Source organism: Pseudoliparis swirei, chromosome 15 (genome assembly GCF_029220125.1).
Source record: "Pseudoliparis swirei isolate HS2019 ecotype Mariana Trench chromosome 15, NWPU_hadal_v1, whole genome shotgun sequence".
Lineage (NCBI taxonomy): Eukaryota > Metazoa > Chordata > Actinopteri > Perciformes > Liparidae > Pseudoliparis > Pseudoliparis swirei.
The window spans coordinates 20,652,363-20,668,357 of record NC_079402.1 but is presented as its reverse complement, the minus strand read 5'-3'; the positions used below and the strand labels follow the sequence as shown (position 1 = coordinate 20,668,357).

The window sequence follows — 15,995 nt, the reverse complement described above, 5'->3', positions numbered from 1 at the left end:
GCTGAGTTGCGGAGAGGTACAACGTGTGTGTGTGCGGTAGGTCCGTAAGCTGTTGGCAGTAAGCGGTTAGCCAAATACACCGTATTAAACTATGGAAGTGAGGTCATACAGCAGTGTGTGTGTACTGGCAGTTATGTTAGCAGTTAGCCATCCACCATACAAAGCAGTACAAGTGAGCCGACTGACAACCAATGAGAGGAGTGAGAAGTGAGTGAGGAGTCAGCAGGCGGGCAATGGTCGTATTGAGCACGCAATAAAACGTGTTGAGAGAAAGTAAAAGTCACAGCGAAGCACCCTGAGTCCCTGAGCATGCAGAACTGAGCACTCACAATATGATGCAGTTTGATGTTTCCGAATGCTGAAGAAGGCGTGGACAGACACTGAGATGCACTCTCACTCACTCGCATGATCCTCCTGGCAGAGATAAGAATAAGTACAAAATAAAACGGGTCAGTGGACAGGGTATTTCATTCACAGCATGGAGCTATTTTCATAAGCTTGAATTGAAGAAAAAAAACATCAAACTTAATATAAAAACACAGTTATGTGGTTGATCGTGGCCCGATAGGCAGATGACACAGCCCACGACAGAGCAGAGGGTCGCCCACAGCAAACAAGCCATCCGCAGTCACCGTTTGAATAAGTGACATGTTTCGCAGATGTACGTCTGCTTCACAGCAAATCTGCTTCAGCAACATTCCACTTCGGCTTCTCGACGTCCCTGCGGGGATCGAACTGGCATCGAACTGGCAGCTTTAAGGCTGTAAATGCCATGTGGCGACAGTTTTTTTTTTTTCTTCGGCAAAAAAATGTCCTCGTTTGTGTAAACATTCCTGGCAATAAACGGATTCTGATTCTGACAGAGGCCCAGTGTGCAGCCAGATTCAGCTCGGGCGTATTTGCTGCATGGCTGTGCACATCGATGGAGCAGCAGGGATGGGTTCAGGGTGCTCAGCCTGTTGTCATTACATCTAGCAACTGTCACAGGCGGGGGGTGGAAACATGGAGGGATGGAGGTCGGTGTGAGGTTAGTTGTGGCTAAGGACAGAGGATGTGTAAGAGGAGATGAGGGGGGAAGAGAAAAAAAAGATGCAGATAATCATTCTTGAAGATGGGTTTTATTTATATTACAAAAGGCTTTTTTTCATGCTCTCAGGACCAAGGCCATCATTTGGAGAGATGGAAGGGAACCGATTAGGGGAACGATGTCGAGGAAGAGAGCAGGAGGGGCAGAAAGGAAATGACGGTGTGAAACATGCATGGACTCGAGACTCGAGCCCCGCTGAGACGCCCTGCTGCTGAATCACTGAGGCAGCAGCCAGCTGTGCGTCAGCCAGCAGCTCTGCTGAGAGACACCGATAATCTGAGCTTCATTCATATACTGGGTTGAGAGTGTGAAGTTAACCCACCTTAACTACGTGGGTGCCAGAAAGAATAATTTAAGATAGTGGGAACATTTGTTGTGTTCAGTCTTGTCGAGAATTAGATGGAGAAAAAAAGATTGATGTCGCTCTCATGTCCGTGCTTTTATATACGAAGCGACAGCAGGAGATGTTAGCTTAGTTTAGCATTAAGACAGGAAACAGGCACAACAAAGCCTGGCTTTTTCTAAAGGTAAAGAATCCACCCAACAGCACCTTTAAAGATCACAGATTAACACTGCGTGTTTATTTAAAAAGAAAAACACTGATAGGGCGATGAGTACTGAACAGAATGTATTTATAATCCTATTTATAATCTGTCCTTCTGGTCACATGACATCTATTGTTCATATAGTCACATTACATCTATTGCATCTGTCCATCCTGGAGAGGGATCCTCCTCTATTCTCTCCTGAAGGGTTCTTCCCTTTTTCCCCCTGAAGGGTTGTTTGGGAGTTGTTCCTGATCCGATGTGAGGTCAAAGGTCAGGGATGTCTATGTGTTCAGATTGTAAAGCACTCCGAGACAAATTTGTAATTTGTGAAATTGGGCGAAACAAATAAACTGAATTGAATTGAATTAATACTAACCTGTATCTTCACACAAAGAGAAACACATGTGATTGTTTCCGCCTCTAGGTGACACACAAATAGGTATCAAATCAATTTGTGAACGATCTGTTTGAGCACACCTTTCCATCTTAGAACACATTCACCGGCAGCAGATTCTTTTTTTGCGAGCAAGTTATATTAATTACAGTACATGAACACTGTTGTATGGGGTATTTCTTTGCAGACAACAGATGACCCTCGGACTGTAAACAAATCAACAGGCGATGGGGGCCACTGGCAACAACAGAAGTGGGTCCATTTCGTAGCAAAGGGTTCAATTCAATTCAATTCAGTTTATTTGTAGAGCCCATTTTCACAAATTACAAATTTGTCTCAGAGTGCTTTACAATCTGAACACATAGACATCCCTGACCTTTGACCTCACATCGGATCAGGAAAAACTCCCAAATAACCCTTCAGGGGGAAAAAGGGAAGAAACCTTCAGGAGAGAACAGAGGAGGATCCCTCTCCAGGATGGACAGAACAATAGATGTCATGTGACTATATGAACAATAGATGTCATGTGACTATATGAACAATAGATGTCATGTGACTATATGAACAATAGATGTCATGTGACCAGAAGGACAGATTAGAGTTAAAACACATTCAATGAATATGACAGAGTGTATGAAGAGTTGGTAGTCGGCATATTCCACGATGGAGACCTCCACGATCCATCAGATGGAGGTGGAGAGGAGGAGTGGGCGGAGTCTCAACAGTGGGCGGAGTCTCAACAGGGCAATGGCGTAGTTGGTCGTAGACATATTCCACGATCCTGACCTCGATGATCCATGAGGCAGGGTTCATGCCCATGTGAGCGTAGGACTGACTTTAGAGAGAGAAAGAGAGACATGGATGAGGAGTAATGTAGTCAGAATGCATCTAAATTGCTCAGAATAAAATGTATAAAAGTATAACTTGCTAATTAACCAATAACATTACACATTAAGTCGTCATTATGACAACAAGGCCTACAGCTGGGGGCCACATATCAGCCCTGAAGTATCGGGGATGCTGTGTCACGTCGCACCTATTCAGTGGCTGAATAGGTGCGACGCTCTCCAGCTTGGACCATAAACTCAATCACAATACGAGTGTCAGAGACCGTGTTTACATGCATTCGAATAACTGGCTTAGTCGGACTGAAATCCAATTATCCGTTTCATGTGAACACCTTTGTTCGACTATGTGCGGTCCGACTACGATCCGATTAACACCCTGGATAACTCGATCCGATCCGGTTGATAATTCGACTATTGCGACATGTAACGGTGAATTGGATTAGGAACTGGACTTTGCCTCTTTGCGCATGCTTGAGATCCCGCCGCCCTCCTCCCCCTTCCCTCCCATGTCGTGACCCGGAAGTCGAAAGAGTCGAAAGAGACGATAATGTCACTATTAACATCATGCAAGAACAGTAGAGGGATGTAGCTTCGCCTTGCTCGCTGTTCGCCATCTTTCTCTAAATGTTGATGTTGTTGTTGTTGGTTGTTGTTGGTGGTGGTGAAGAGGTCAAGCGGAAATGGCTGTATCACCACGAGTTGTAATGAAAACAGCGCCACCTATCGTATCGGATATGACATGCTTTCAAAGGCCAATGATTCGAATGACTCACTGCCATGTAGTCTGAAAAAGAGAATGAGATTGAAGTGATTTTCTTTTTTTGTATTTAAATTAAAAACAAAAAAACATGTGCATCATGGATTCACAAATCAAATCAATTGAAATATTGCAAAGCTTTTTATTGATTTATTGCTGATTATGGCTTACTTACAGAAAACTCAAATATCCCATCCTAAATATTTAGAATATCATGAAAAGTATAAAAATATTTCAATTGATTGTGTTGAAATCCAGAATGCATGACATTTTTTTTTTTAATTGCATTACAGAAAATAAAGAACTTTATCACAATATTCTAGTATATTGGGATAACAGCAGATCCCCCAAAAATATAGTCCGACTAAAGCGAGATTCGAATTATACCATCATGTAAACGCACTGACTGTCATCTTTCTGCTGCAGCAATACGAGTTAATGAAGGAGGCATCGGGACTGAAGTGTCTTTTCTCTGACTGAGAAATCTCATTTAGTCTGCGTCATTAGAGCCTGCCACTGGACTAGACTCCCCACCACACGGCTACTTTTGGCTCTCACCCACTGTTCTATTGTGAATCCCAGAGGCAGTGTGGGAGACGGTGTTTATTTCCAGGTGTCAGGGCCTTGGACTGTCTGGGAAGATTGTTTTCACAGCCCTGGCCCCGTGTGAGGAAAGTGACTGATCAAAATAGATGAGCTCAAGTATTCTCTCTTTTTCCCTCTTCTTTGGGTCAATACATGCCATCAGCTTAATGCAGAAATAATGTGAACTCCCACTTGGATGGAATGAATGACCACAAAAAGGACAGTTCCCACAAATCATGAATGGCCGTCCTGCACAAATGGACAAGTCCTGCGTCCAGCCATGCGTGTGCAGTCGCAGGCCATCTGGCTTTCTGATAGCGAGGCCACTAAATGGTGTTATCCTTTCCTTTTTATCCGTCCTTCATCCTCCATCCCTCAGTCCCAGAGTAATAATAATAACAGCAATGGTTTTAATAGCATTATGGAGACAGAGAGACAGATAGAGAGACAGGGAGACAGAGACAGGGAGAGACAGGGAGAGACAGAGAGACAGAGAGAGAGAGACAGAGAGATAGAGACAGAGAGACAGAGAGACAGAGAGATAAAGAGACAGAGAGAGAGACAGAGAGAAAGAGAGAGAGGCTCTTTGGCGTCACCTTGGCAGAAGCTATAATCAAAACTGCACTCGGTACTGCTCATGCACTCGGAATTAAAGAAATCACAACAAAATATTCAAGAGAAATCATTTCAATAATTCTTAGTCATTCAATCTGTGCCATCTGGTTGGTCGCCTGCAGCCTCCGAGGGTCTCGGGCCTACCTTGCTAGTTCACGTTAGATATCAGCTCGGTCGCCCATCCGGACCGGGCTTCCTGCCTGGGTGAGATAATCGGAACTGCTACCTTGGTCTGACACAGCCGCGGGCCTGGACTTCCCTTCACCACCTGCCTCCCTGGTTCTGTCTCCCCTCCACACACACACACACACACACACACAGAACCAGGACATGGCACTGTGGCTGTGCTTGTCCTCAATACAGACACAAACACACAAACACACGTGTGTTTATTCGAGGCGCACTCTACACATGCAGCAACTGATGATCACCTGCTTTCTTTGTCTTCCCAGTACAAGCAAGTGGAGCAATACATGTCCTTCCACAAGCTCCCAGCGGACATGCGGCAGAAAATCCACGACTACTACGAGCATCGCTACCAAGGCAAGATCTTTGACGAGGACAACATCCTGAGTGAGCTCAACGACCCTCTCAAAGAGGTGAGACGACTTCTCTCTTCGGACCACGAACTGAAACGAAGCGCCGGTTCTCTCATTTAGCAACATGTATGCACCTTTTTGAGAGTGTTCATTTGAAGGTTTATTTTTGGAGCAGGTAAGCAGAAAAATCTCAAACCCAGAAAAAAAAAAAGGTTCTTGACAGGTAAGCTGTCACAGTGGTTTTAGTTTGGGAACATTGATGACTTTATTCCCATAAGAAGAAGAGTGAATCTTCAAGTGGGCACCACCTGAAACTGAAATACCAACACTTGTCATCTCCTCTTATCATGTCAAAGGAGAGAAACGGCGCAGCGGATTCTCCTCAGCATCCCGGGTGAACACCAGAGATATGACAATAATGTGCACAGAAACGTTACCTCGGCCTCATATTCGGGAAACAACCTGAGCTCCAGAGCTGTTTATTTGATATAAAATAGTTACACGTCGTCAGAGTAGCGCAGATACACAGCCACACGGCCTGATGATCAAGCGCCAATATAAATTATTCACAAAGAGAGGAGGTGACATGGAACATTGAAGATTATCGTGGAGTCGGTGAACATGTTTGAAGTCCCCGGCTGACCTCCTCATAGCAGCAGATTTCATGGGTAATTAAGCAAAGGTGGATGGGTGAGGAGAGCAGTAAAAAGCAACGCAAGCGCAGGAATCGGGACCATCGTTCACGTAGCCCCATTAAGTCAGCGTGCGGGGGTGTGGGGAGCGGCCGCACCGTCCCAGACACTCGCGGGGAGGTATGACTTACGACGCAGAGAACCTGTAAAGTAATTCTGAAACTGGGCACTTCGCAGATGATGGAAAACAGGCTTCCGGACGCGCGTGAATTAAGTTATCAACATTTAATGGCAGGAAGTGTAAAACAAACATTCAAGGCGCTCTTCCTCGGCTCCCGGCGCCTCCGCCCCCTCAGCCTTGTGGCCTCGGGGATACCTGTAGAAGAGACCCGATTTCTCTAATCCACAGAGTTTCATCCTCAATGTGAAACAAGTATTTTCACAATAAGAGTCCCGTCTTGTTATTGTCCGCATTAAAGTCCCTTTCACAATAAGTCTCTTGTTATTGTAGTCACTTGACGGAATTCAACCGGCCGCGTCAATCTATAATACTAACATACAGTCACTCTCATGCAATATACATTAATTCTTGCTATTTACATTTGCGTAGAGTAAACATTACCCCTATGATTCATAATACATTAATAACAATATCAATATTCCCCCTAATATTTTCTATTATAATATCTTTCCATATGTATTAATTTAAAACATAAGACCTCTGCAGATGTTATCAAAATAAACTATTACAACCTAACAAATCCCACAGGCTTTAGTCCACCGTGCAAAGCAAGTCAAGTTCAAATCTGCACTGTGTCGCACGATGCCCACGGGACAGACGGGTACAAACAAACAGAGCCGGGCACGTGTTCCAGTGTTCCAGTGAATAACTGTTCCTGAACTCTTATGGATTATTTTCTACTCATTCCGAAAAAAAAAGTCGTCAACGTGTTTTCTGTGGGGCTTATTTTCTCCACTCACATTATCGTTTTCCAACAGGAGAGCCCTCTCTTCTGTATGAAAAGTAATTTCAGGACAGATCAAACTCAAAATTGCATCATTGTCACAGTTAAAAAGTAAAGATGGGATTTGTCTTATCTCTGGAAATGAAAAAAAAATGTCCGATCATCCATCAGAGAATTAGGTCGCTGAGTAATATGTCCACTATTATGACAACTTGTTATATTTTTCAATAGTTTTAATATAGACCGAAACCCAGAATGTGTCTGAATAATCTAGTGAGTGAAACAAAGATGACTGAACGCTGCATCCATCCTCCTGCTCCTCTACCTTCATCGTTTAGTATTTAGCTACCCAGCTGCCTCCCACCGCTCACCTCTTCTGCTCTTTGACTATCCTTTTAAAAAGCTAGATGAGTAACGCCACCCAGGCCACTTTCCTAAATGAGCTCGCTTTTTCCGACTCCTATCTGAATCCTATCCGACTAAGAGCAGCTGTCCACTCCACAGACAGTCGTACATCACGGCTTCCTCAGTCAGATACGGCTCGTTTTGTCAGTCGCTACGGCGAATGGCGCCTTCTCTGTGAGGCCGACTTGACCTCTACAATAAAGTTTTGTTCTGAGAGATAAAGGAAGGGAGCAGTGTGGTTTGTTTTGTATTCTCTGCGCCGTCCACACACCCGAACCGATGAGCAGCCAGGAATCAATCAATGCAGCTCCATGCCAGACCCATCCCAAGGGGACTGACTCTGACTGGTAGCTGAGTCGGGCTGATTGCCACTGAGTGTCCGGCACAGTTTTGGGGGTGTTGACTTATAGGTCAATTTGGGATCAGAATCAGCTCCACTTAGCAGCACTCAAACTCGCTTTGGGCCACACGAGGGCCATGAAATCAGCCCAAGTGTACTCTAACTGATTCTGGCACATGATTTATCAAAAGTCTTTCATGAGTCTGCCAACCAGGTGTGCCAGATTGAGGCTGCTCAAGCAATTCTGGCCACCTGGAATTCACATGACAACTATTTTTCAGTGTATATAATATCTTTGGGTTTGATGTTTAGGTCAAAGGTAATGGTGCTTAAAGGTTAAGCCTTCACTTAACCCTCCTGTCACCTTCACATTTACTTGCATATTTTACCCTCGGGGTCAATTTGACACCAGCAATTAAAACCTCCAGAAAATTATTAGAATTAATATTGTTTCCCAAGTTTAAGTGTGAGGTACTTTATGTTTGTTTGTTGACTACCTAAATAGCCCTTTAAATATATTTTAAAAAGTTGATATTTCTTATATGTTTGACAGTGAAAAACAGCCTGGGGTCAAATTGACCCCAAAGAACACCGACGTTAAACATTGAATGGGGTCAAATTGACCCTAAAGGTAACAGGAGGGTCATCCTTTTATGCAGCTATATGAATACTGGTAAAATCTATTTAAAATGCATCCGCTGAGACTTTAGACTTCCCATTAATGTTATTTTTATACTTTAGGTTTTACTGTGTCTCAAAAACCTAAACTAGTTTGTTCATGTTAACTTCAGTAAATCAACTGCAGTGAATCTCCCTCCCACCTCTTCTGTCTCGCACTCGTCTCTTATTCTCCGCCATATGACAAACCTTTAAATAGGCATAGCCAAAGATCGTTTCCCCAAGAGGACTCCTGGCCAGGCATGAAAATTGCTTACTATCTAACTCATTAGTTCTGATGCATGATTGAGGTCAGAGCCCCGTGGCATTGACTGACACCGGCATCCGAGGCCGAGCTTACATCTCTTTGCGACCGTCCCAGAAATTGGTTATCTCTCTGTCAATGTCCCGTCGTCACTGGAGAAGAGTTATCCGTCGCGAGGGGGGGAGGGGAGGGGGGCAACAACACACCAACGGAGATGCCAAGTGCCCCGGCTTTCCATCCGCACGGCAACAGCGACGTCTGGGTAAACAGACAACAAGCTCCTAATCTCCTGCCGGGGCCCGAGGGGACAGGGTGAAACCAGAGAGATGGCCGGCAGCCGGCACCAGAAGGCAAACTCATCAGGGTCTGTCTCGTGTGCCAACAAGTTTCTTCTCAGGAGTGATGGGAAGTGCTTTAGAAGTATTAGGGATAAAGCAGCAGTACGCATCCAAATCCGTTATGCCGGCAGAGAAAAGCAGCATAAATTAAGGATTTGTGGTGACGTGTCAGACGACCCAGACCGATGCTCATTTTTCACATCGTAGGTGGAAAGTATTGCATTTCTAATGCCTCGGTCTCATTTGGTTGACCGACACTTTCTGTTTTCTTCCTCCACCAGGAAATCGTCAACTTCAATTGCCGCAAGCTGGTGGCCACCATGCCTTTGTTTGCCAACGCGGACCCCAACTTTGTGACGGGGATGCTGAGCAAGTTGAAGTTTGAGGTCTTTCAACCCAACGACTACATTATCCGAGAGGGCACCATCGGGAAGAAGATGTACTTCATTCAGCACGGCGTTGCGAGCGTCATCACCAAGTTCAGCAAGGAGATGAAGCTGACCGACGGATCCTACTTTGGAGGTTAGAACAAAAAAATGTCATGATCGCTAGATTTCCACATGGAGACACACACATTAATTCTATATGTGGGTACTGCCATGCAAGAACACCAGTCACGCGCGTGTTCCCACAGTATGCTCACGCGGTTATTTATTGAGACATGATTCTTGCCTGAGGTCTTGTTGTTAATCCTGTTCTGAGTTAAGTTATTGTAGCTGTAGCTGCTCATCATCCGGTGATGGAGGTTAGTCAGCTTCTGCAGTTACGTAACCACTCATCTGGTTGTTGGAGTAGGCCAAGGCGTGGATCAGGCTACCCTCCGCCACCCTCGCATATACACATATGCATGAACTCTTCTCTCCTCCATAAGTTCCGACTGCATATTCTTTAAAGCTAACAAGATCAGCCAGTGAAAAATCAAGAGCTATTCCCTCATTCCGTTCTGTCTTCCTCTCTCTCTCTTTCTCTTGGCACGGGTCTTATTCCCTCTCCAAAACATTACAGTAATCATACATTTTTTAAACGTCACGCGTCACTTCAATGCACGTTTTTTTACTCAAACACGACAATATCTGCCTGCGGATTTTGTCGACGTGAAAGCGACGTAAAGTTTCCCATTTGTGAGGATCTTGCATATTTTATCTCGTGAGTTCATCCCCAATACGGAAGGAGGCTGAGGAGTCGAAGAATACTTTCCCTTTGGTGTGACGTGCCGCCTGCCGTCTCACAGGCGAGCAAAGGAAGGCAGCGAATCCAAAAAAGAAACCAGTCGTCTTTTCCCCCTCTCTCTTCTAACCACAGGATTGCTGTCACGCCACTAATGTAACGGTTACAGGTACTGGAACCCAAAAGCACGACACGAAAACAGGAATGCAGGAGGAGGCTCTTTACTTCGTGATTCAGGCAGGGTCAGAACCGGGTGGTCCGTCAACACAGGGCAACAAATCCAAAAAGGGGCAGGCAAAATCTCAAGTCGGGTTAACAGGCAAGCAGGGTCGTAACGGGCAGATCAGAACTAGTATTCTGGATTTCGCTGGAGAGTTTGGCAACGACACACAAGACAAGCTGGCAGAGGACAAGTGGAAGTGAGGGAGCTAAATAGTGAGGGACTAATGAGGGGAGGGGCTGCAGGTGAGAAGGGCGTGAGGACCAGGTGAAGGGAACGAGGGACTAACGAGGTGATCAGAGGCAGGTGAGAAGGGCGTGAGGACCAGGTGAAGGGAATGAGGGACTAACGAGGTGATCAGAGGCAGGTGAGAAGGGCGTGAGGACCAGGTGAAGGGAATGAGGGACTAACGAGGTGATCAGAGGCAGGTGAGCAGGGCGTGAGGACCAGGTGAAGGGAACGAGGGACTAACGAGGTGATCAGAGGCAGGTGAGAAGGGCGTGAGGACCAGGTGAAGGGAACGAGGGACTAACGAGGTGATCAGAGGCAGGTGAGAAGGGCGTGAGGACCAGGTGAAGGGAATGAGAGACTAACAAGGTGATCAGAGGCAGGTGAGAAGGGTGTGAGGACCAGGTGAAGGGAATGAGAGACTAACAAGGTGATCAGAGGCAGGTGAGAAGGGCGTGAGGACCAGGTGAAGGGAACGAGGGACTAACGAGGTGATCAGAGGCAGGTGAGAAGGGCGTGAGGACCAGGTGAAGGGAACGAGGGACTAACGAGGTGATCAGAGGCAGGTGAGAAGGGCGTGAGGACCAGGTGAAGGGAACGAGGGACTAACGAGGTGATCAGAGGCAGGTGAGAAGGGCGTGAGGACCAGGTGAAGGAAATGAGGGACTAACGAGGTGATCAGAGGCAGGTGAGAAGGGCGTGAGGACCAGGTGAAGGGAACGAGGGACTAACGAGGTGATCAGAGGCAGGTGAGGAGGGCGTGAGGACCAGGTGAAGGGAACGAGACAATCAGGTGAGGATGACAGGATCTGGAATGACAGGAGAGTTAATTAAGCATGCAGGCAGGACGAATTTAACTAGGAAGGTGGGGAAATCGTGACATCTAACTGTGCAAAGCTGCTTGCTTCTCAGTTCATATAGGATTTCCAGAGCAGAGCGCGCTTTTTAACTGCTGCACAGCGGACGTGTCACACGGTAAAATGTGTCACAGTCGCAGTTTAAACATTTAATCCTCTGTGGCGCAGGAGATATTCTGCTCAAGAAACATTGTGGCAACAAGAAGATCTTGATGAAGAAAGTAAGCTGAAATGCTCTGACTAATGGATGTGATGGCTGTGAGCGGGAGGTCATTCATCAAACCGTTTCCGATTAAAACTAAGAAACCGCAGCAGCTTAACTGGCCGCTGTTTCCAGTTAGAGGTAGAGAAGTAATTGTGGTCGTTGTAAGTGGTGGGCAGTGCTATACTTTCAGAGTTGGACGCTCGCGTAATATCAACAGTTAAATTCTAAAGATCGTCGGTATCACAGCGATGCTTGCTCTGCAGAGCGTGATGTCCCGGTGACACCAGGGAAGCTAAAACTCATAACATATAATACATTTACAGGGGCTACAATCAATGTTTTTATCCTCAACGTGCCTCAAATGATAATGTAAAAAGGGGAGGGCTCGTTGTGATGAGTTATGACTTGACTCTGCAGCTCCCCTCAACAGTCGTACACCGTGTTTCAGCTTATTGTTTATAGTTTTCCAGCCACAACGTTTCGGTTCACTCTCACAGCTCTCGTGTCGAACCTCTACCTGCTCAGCACCGAGAGATATTCTGTTCTCATCAATTCATCTGCAGATCCTTTTCTCACTTAACTGACAAACCATTTCAGTCCATGATGTGTCGGATCTGAGTGAAACTCCCCTTTATTTACTTTAGTTTACCATAATATAATCCAAAGGAAAAACGACACAAATTTAGCTTGAATATCAACAATTTATCAATAAATAGCTGGAGACTGTTTTGACGAACTGATTTGTTGAGTTATCGTGTCACCATGTCGTTAAAAAAAGGAGATCTTGTTCACGAGAAGCAGTCTCAACAAACTGCTCCCCTGTAAATTGATCTCTGGAGACCAAATCTTTAAATACAGGAAATGTATTGAGGCAGATTATTTTTAGATTATCTTACTCACGCTCTCTAAAAGCTTTTGAAGATTATTTTGCAGCACAAAAGTATTCACTCCAAAAAAAAAGTCTCTCGCTCTCACTGACTCACAAAAAACAATCCAGATTGATTCAGCCGAATACAAAGGAGTCTGTACTCTAAGTGCAGGAAGCTGAAGGACACATTACTGCCAAGCATCAGCTTCTCAAAGCAGGTCAAAGAAAAGAGAAAATAACACATACATACAACGAACATACAGTCGATGTTCCCATCTAATGCTTTCATTGAAAGATATGTGTTGTATCTGTCATAACAATAAAGGGCGAGCTGTTCTCTTTGATGTGCCGGCCCACCTGCTGTTGCCTTCAGCCCAGCTGGTATTCTCACCCGCTTGCATGGCATTAGTCGATGAACCCAGAGTTTGGGAGCAGCTGGCTGGCTGTGCCAGGCTCCTCGCTCTTCCCCCATTCTCTGCGGTGATTCACGCTCCCCTTACAACCAGGCCAAACCGTGGCCGGAATGAGAAATCAGCGAGGGGTGCTGAGACGGACCCAGAGGGGAAGCAGAGCGAGTAACAGAACCAGGCCCGGCCACGGGAAACTTATCATCATCGTAATGAGCGGGACATCTACGAGGACGGCGGGTCACGAAGCGCCTCTCGCCACGGTCAGTGCCGCAGGTATCATCGTGATCACTCCTGGACCGCTGTGGGTGGGAGTGCATATCGGAAGTCTGAGGCCGAGGGACGAGTCGGGTGTAATGTTCGTACTCATTGCTTGGGTCTCCCTACTGGGCTTCGATGTCTTACGGGACTCCCTCTCTCCTCGGTCACATCCGCGTGAGGAGAAGGGAAAGGGGAGGCGGTTGCCATGGGAGGATGTGACACGTGAAGTGATTTTCCACCGATGCTCCTGGGGTCAACTGGGATGCTTTGTTGCTAGGTGACGGATATGTGTCAAACTGCATCAAGTGAAGTGTTAACAGGGCCATGCCAAACTTGCATACACACACATACACACACACACACAAAGGTCTTTCAGGTGACCTTGCGAATATGTCCTTGAGAAAGAGGTTTTTAATTTTTGTCTACTCCAAAATATATGTTAATATATAAGGACTTTATACATGGATCAAGTAAAATAATCATCAAAAGTACTTGAGTAAGAGAGGCTAGTTGACTACTTTAAGAAATCATAAACAAGTCCACGAATACGCACACATGTTTCTCTGGAGAGATGGCAGAAGTGTAGCTGAAGATTTTGATTTAAGTATAATTCATTCATATACTGGTGGGAAAACTGTGAAGATAAGCGCGGTCTAAAAACACAGACTGAACTGGAGTTCATTGCGGTCAAAAGGAATAAGTACCGTTTGAAAGCGCTACTCCAACAGAAGAAAACTGGGAGAAGGAGCAACATATTCTTTTCTCCCACTTTTGCTTCAGTGACTCATTTGTGAAGGAGGCGTGGCTGCTCGACGAGAAGCGGAGCGAGCGTCCACACGGTCCGTCTCACTGATGCTCCTGAGAACTAGAACGGGCACTCGGTAGAGCGCGTACCTTCGCATATCACACGATTGCGCATTGAATTATGAACATTTTGGCATTAGTTGCATGCCAATTGGATAAAAATTGACCGCGCTATGGTAAAAAGAAGATTGACCTTTTAATGACATTGACCTTTGACCCGATTGATCCCAAAATCTAATCAAATGGTCCCCAGATAATAACCAATCATCCCACCAAATTTCATGTGATTCGGTTTAATACTTTTTGACTTATGCGAATAACACACACACACGCATACAAATACACGGCGATCAAAACATTACCTTCCGCATTTTCAATGCGAAGGGAAGAGGAAGATAAATAAATGAAGGCCACCGTCACATTGGCCTGTGGTTCCATTCCCGATTATCGTAACATCTGGGATACGAACCAATAAGAGACTTAACGAAATGCATCCTGTGTTTGCCGACATCATGAAGACAGCGTTACACAAAGTTGACGTAGTTTCTCCTAAAACAATGGCGTGATACTTTCTTCTTTGTGACCTTTGATGTGTTTACCGTCAATAACACTTTTAGGAACGCGCTCATCCTCCTCGTTAAGGTGCGAGGAGAAGATTGATACCGCTCTCGAGTCTCTATGCAGCAATAACATGTTCATTTAGCGTGAAGACTAGAAGCAGGAGGAAACAGCTGGCCGGGCTCTATCCCAACGTGGAGAGAAAAGAACCCTTTGACCTCTGGATGGAGTCATGCCGGGTCGTGGATATCTGCTCACTGTCTGCCTTTGTGTCTCCTCTCTTTGTGAAATGACATGTAACAAGACACAGGTTTACCTCTCTCTCTCTCCATGCGTCTGCGTTTCTTCCTGCGTTAACAGAGGTACTACTTAAAGGGAGCCATAACAGCACTCGCACCTTATTTACACCCACAGCTTGAGAGTGTTGCCTCTCGGCGCTCTATTTCCATGACGGCTCACGGCGCGGCCAAGTCACCGCGGCAACTTTTCATTTCTCGATTGGTCCACGATGGAATTTTTTTTCCCTGTAGGTTGGAAAAAGGAGGGCGAGCGTGGGCGGGGGTTGAGCGGCGTCGGCGGTCGGTCGGACCGATGCTGAGAAGAGGGCTTCTGTTTCACAAGCTTAGAAAGAGAGGAGGAGATGTAGGCTGAAGGAATGAGGGGGGGTAGACTGCTCACTTTCTACCTTGTGTCACTAATTCATGAAAACACTGAGGAGATACGGCGCTGTGAATGCACCGACAGCAGAGGACATTGATATCGGGAGGGAAACGTCTAATTGTGAGGTCTAAAAAGTGAGTTGTGATGGGGCCTCTCGCGCTCGATGGAAATCAGGACAATTCAATTCAGTTTATTTGTATAGCCCAATTTCACAAATTACAAATGTTTACATATCTGTACATATCGACATCCCTGACCTTTGACCTCACATCGGATCAGGAAAAACTCCCAAATAACCCTTCAGGGGAAAAAAGTGAAGAACCCTTCAGGAGAGCAACAGAGGAGGACCCCTCTCCAGGATGGACAGAACAATAGATGTCATCTGACTATATGAACAATAGATGTCATGTGACCAGAAGGACAGATTAGAGTTAAAATACATTCAATGAATATGACAGTGTATAAATAGTTGGTAGTCGGCATACCACGATGGAGACCTCCACGATCCATCAGGCAGATGGCGGTAGAGAGGAGGAGTGGGCGGAGTCTCAACAGTGGGCGGAGTCTCAACAGGGCAGTGGCGTAGTTGGTCTAGGATGCGATGAATCAAGTTTAACTGTATTTAATGGCAAGGAGTATAAACCAAAGTTTAACAAATAACCAAAAGCTCACGATCGTGGGTCCCGTGGTGATGAGGGCTCCGCAGGTACGAGCTCCAAGGAAACAGGTGTTGCTGCCTCACCGGCGTCAAGACGAAACAGAACGACTTCCCCAGTACGTCGTGT

General features: G+C 45.8%; 1 protein-coding gene across 1 annotated transcript in view; it reads left to right on the top strand.

Moving 5' to 3' along the window:
* LOC130204900 (potassium/sodium hyperpolarization-activated cyclic nucleotide-gated channel 1) overlaps positions 1-15,995 on the top strand; it is an 82,536-nt gene that overhangs the window by 50,541 nt on the left and 16,000 nt on the right. Inside the window, exons 5-6 of the mRNA XM_056431893.1 lie at positions 5,287-5,433; positions 9,257-9,497. Coding sequence (XP_056287868.1) covers positions 5,287-5,433; positions 9,257-9,497 — 388 coding nt within the window. The remainder of the gene's footprint in view (positions 1-5,286; positions 5,434-9,256; positions 9,498-15,995) is intronic.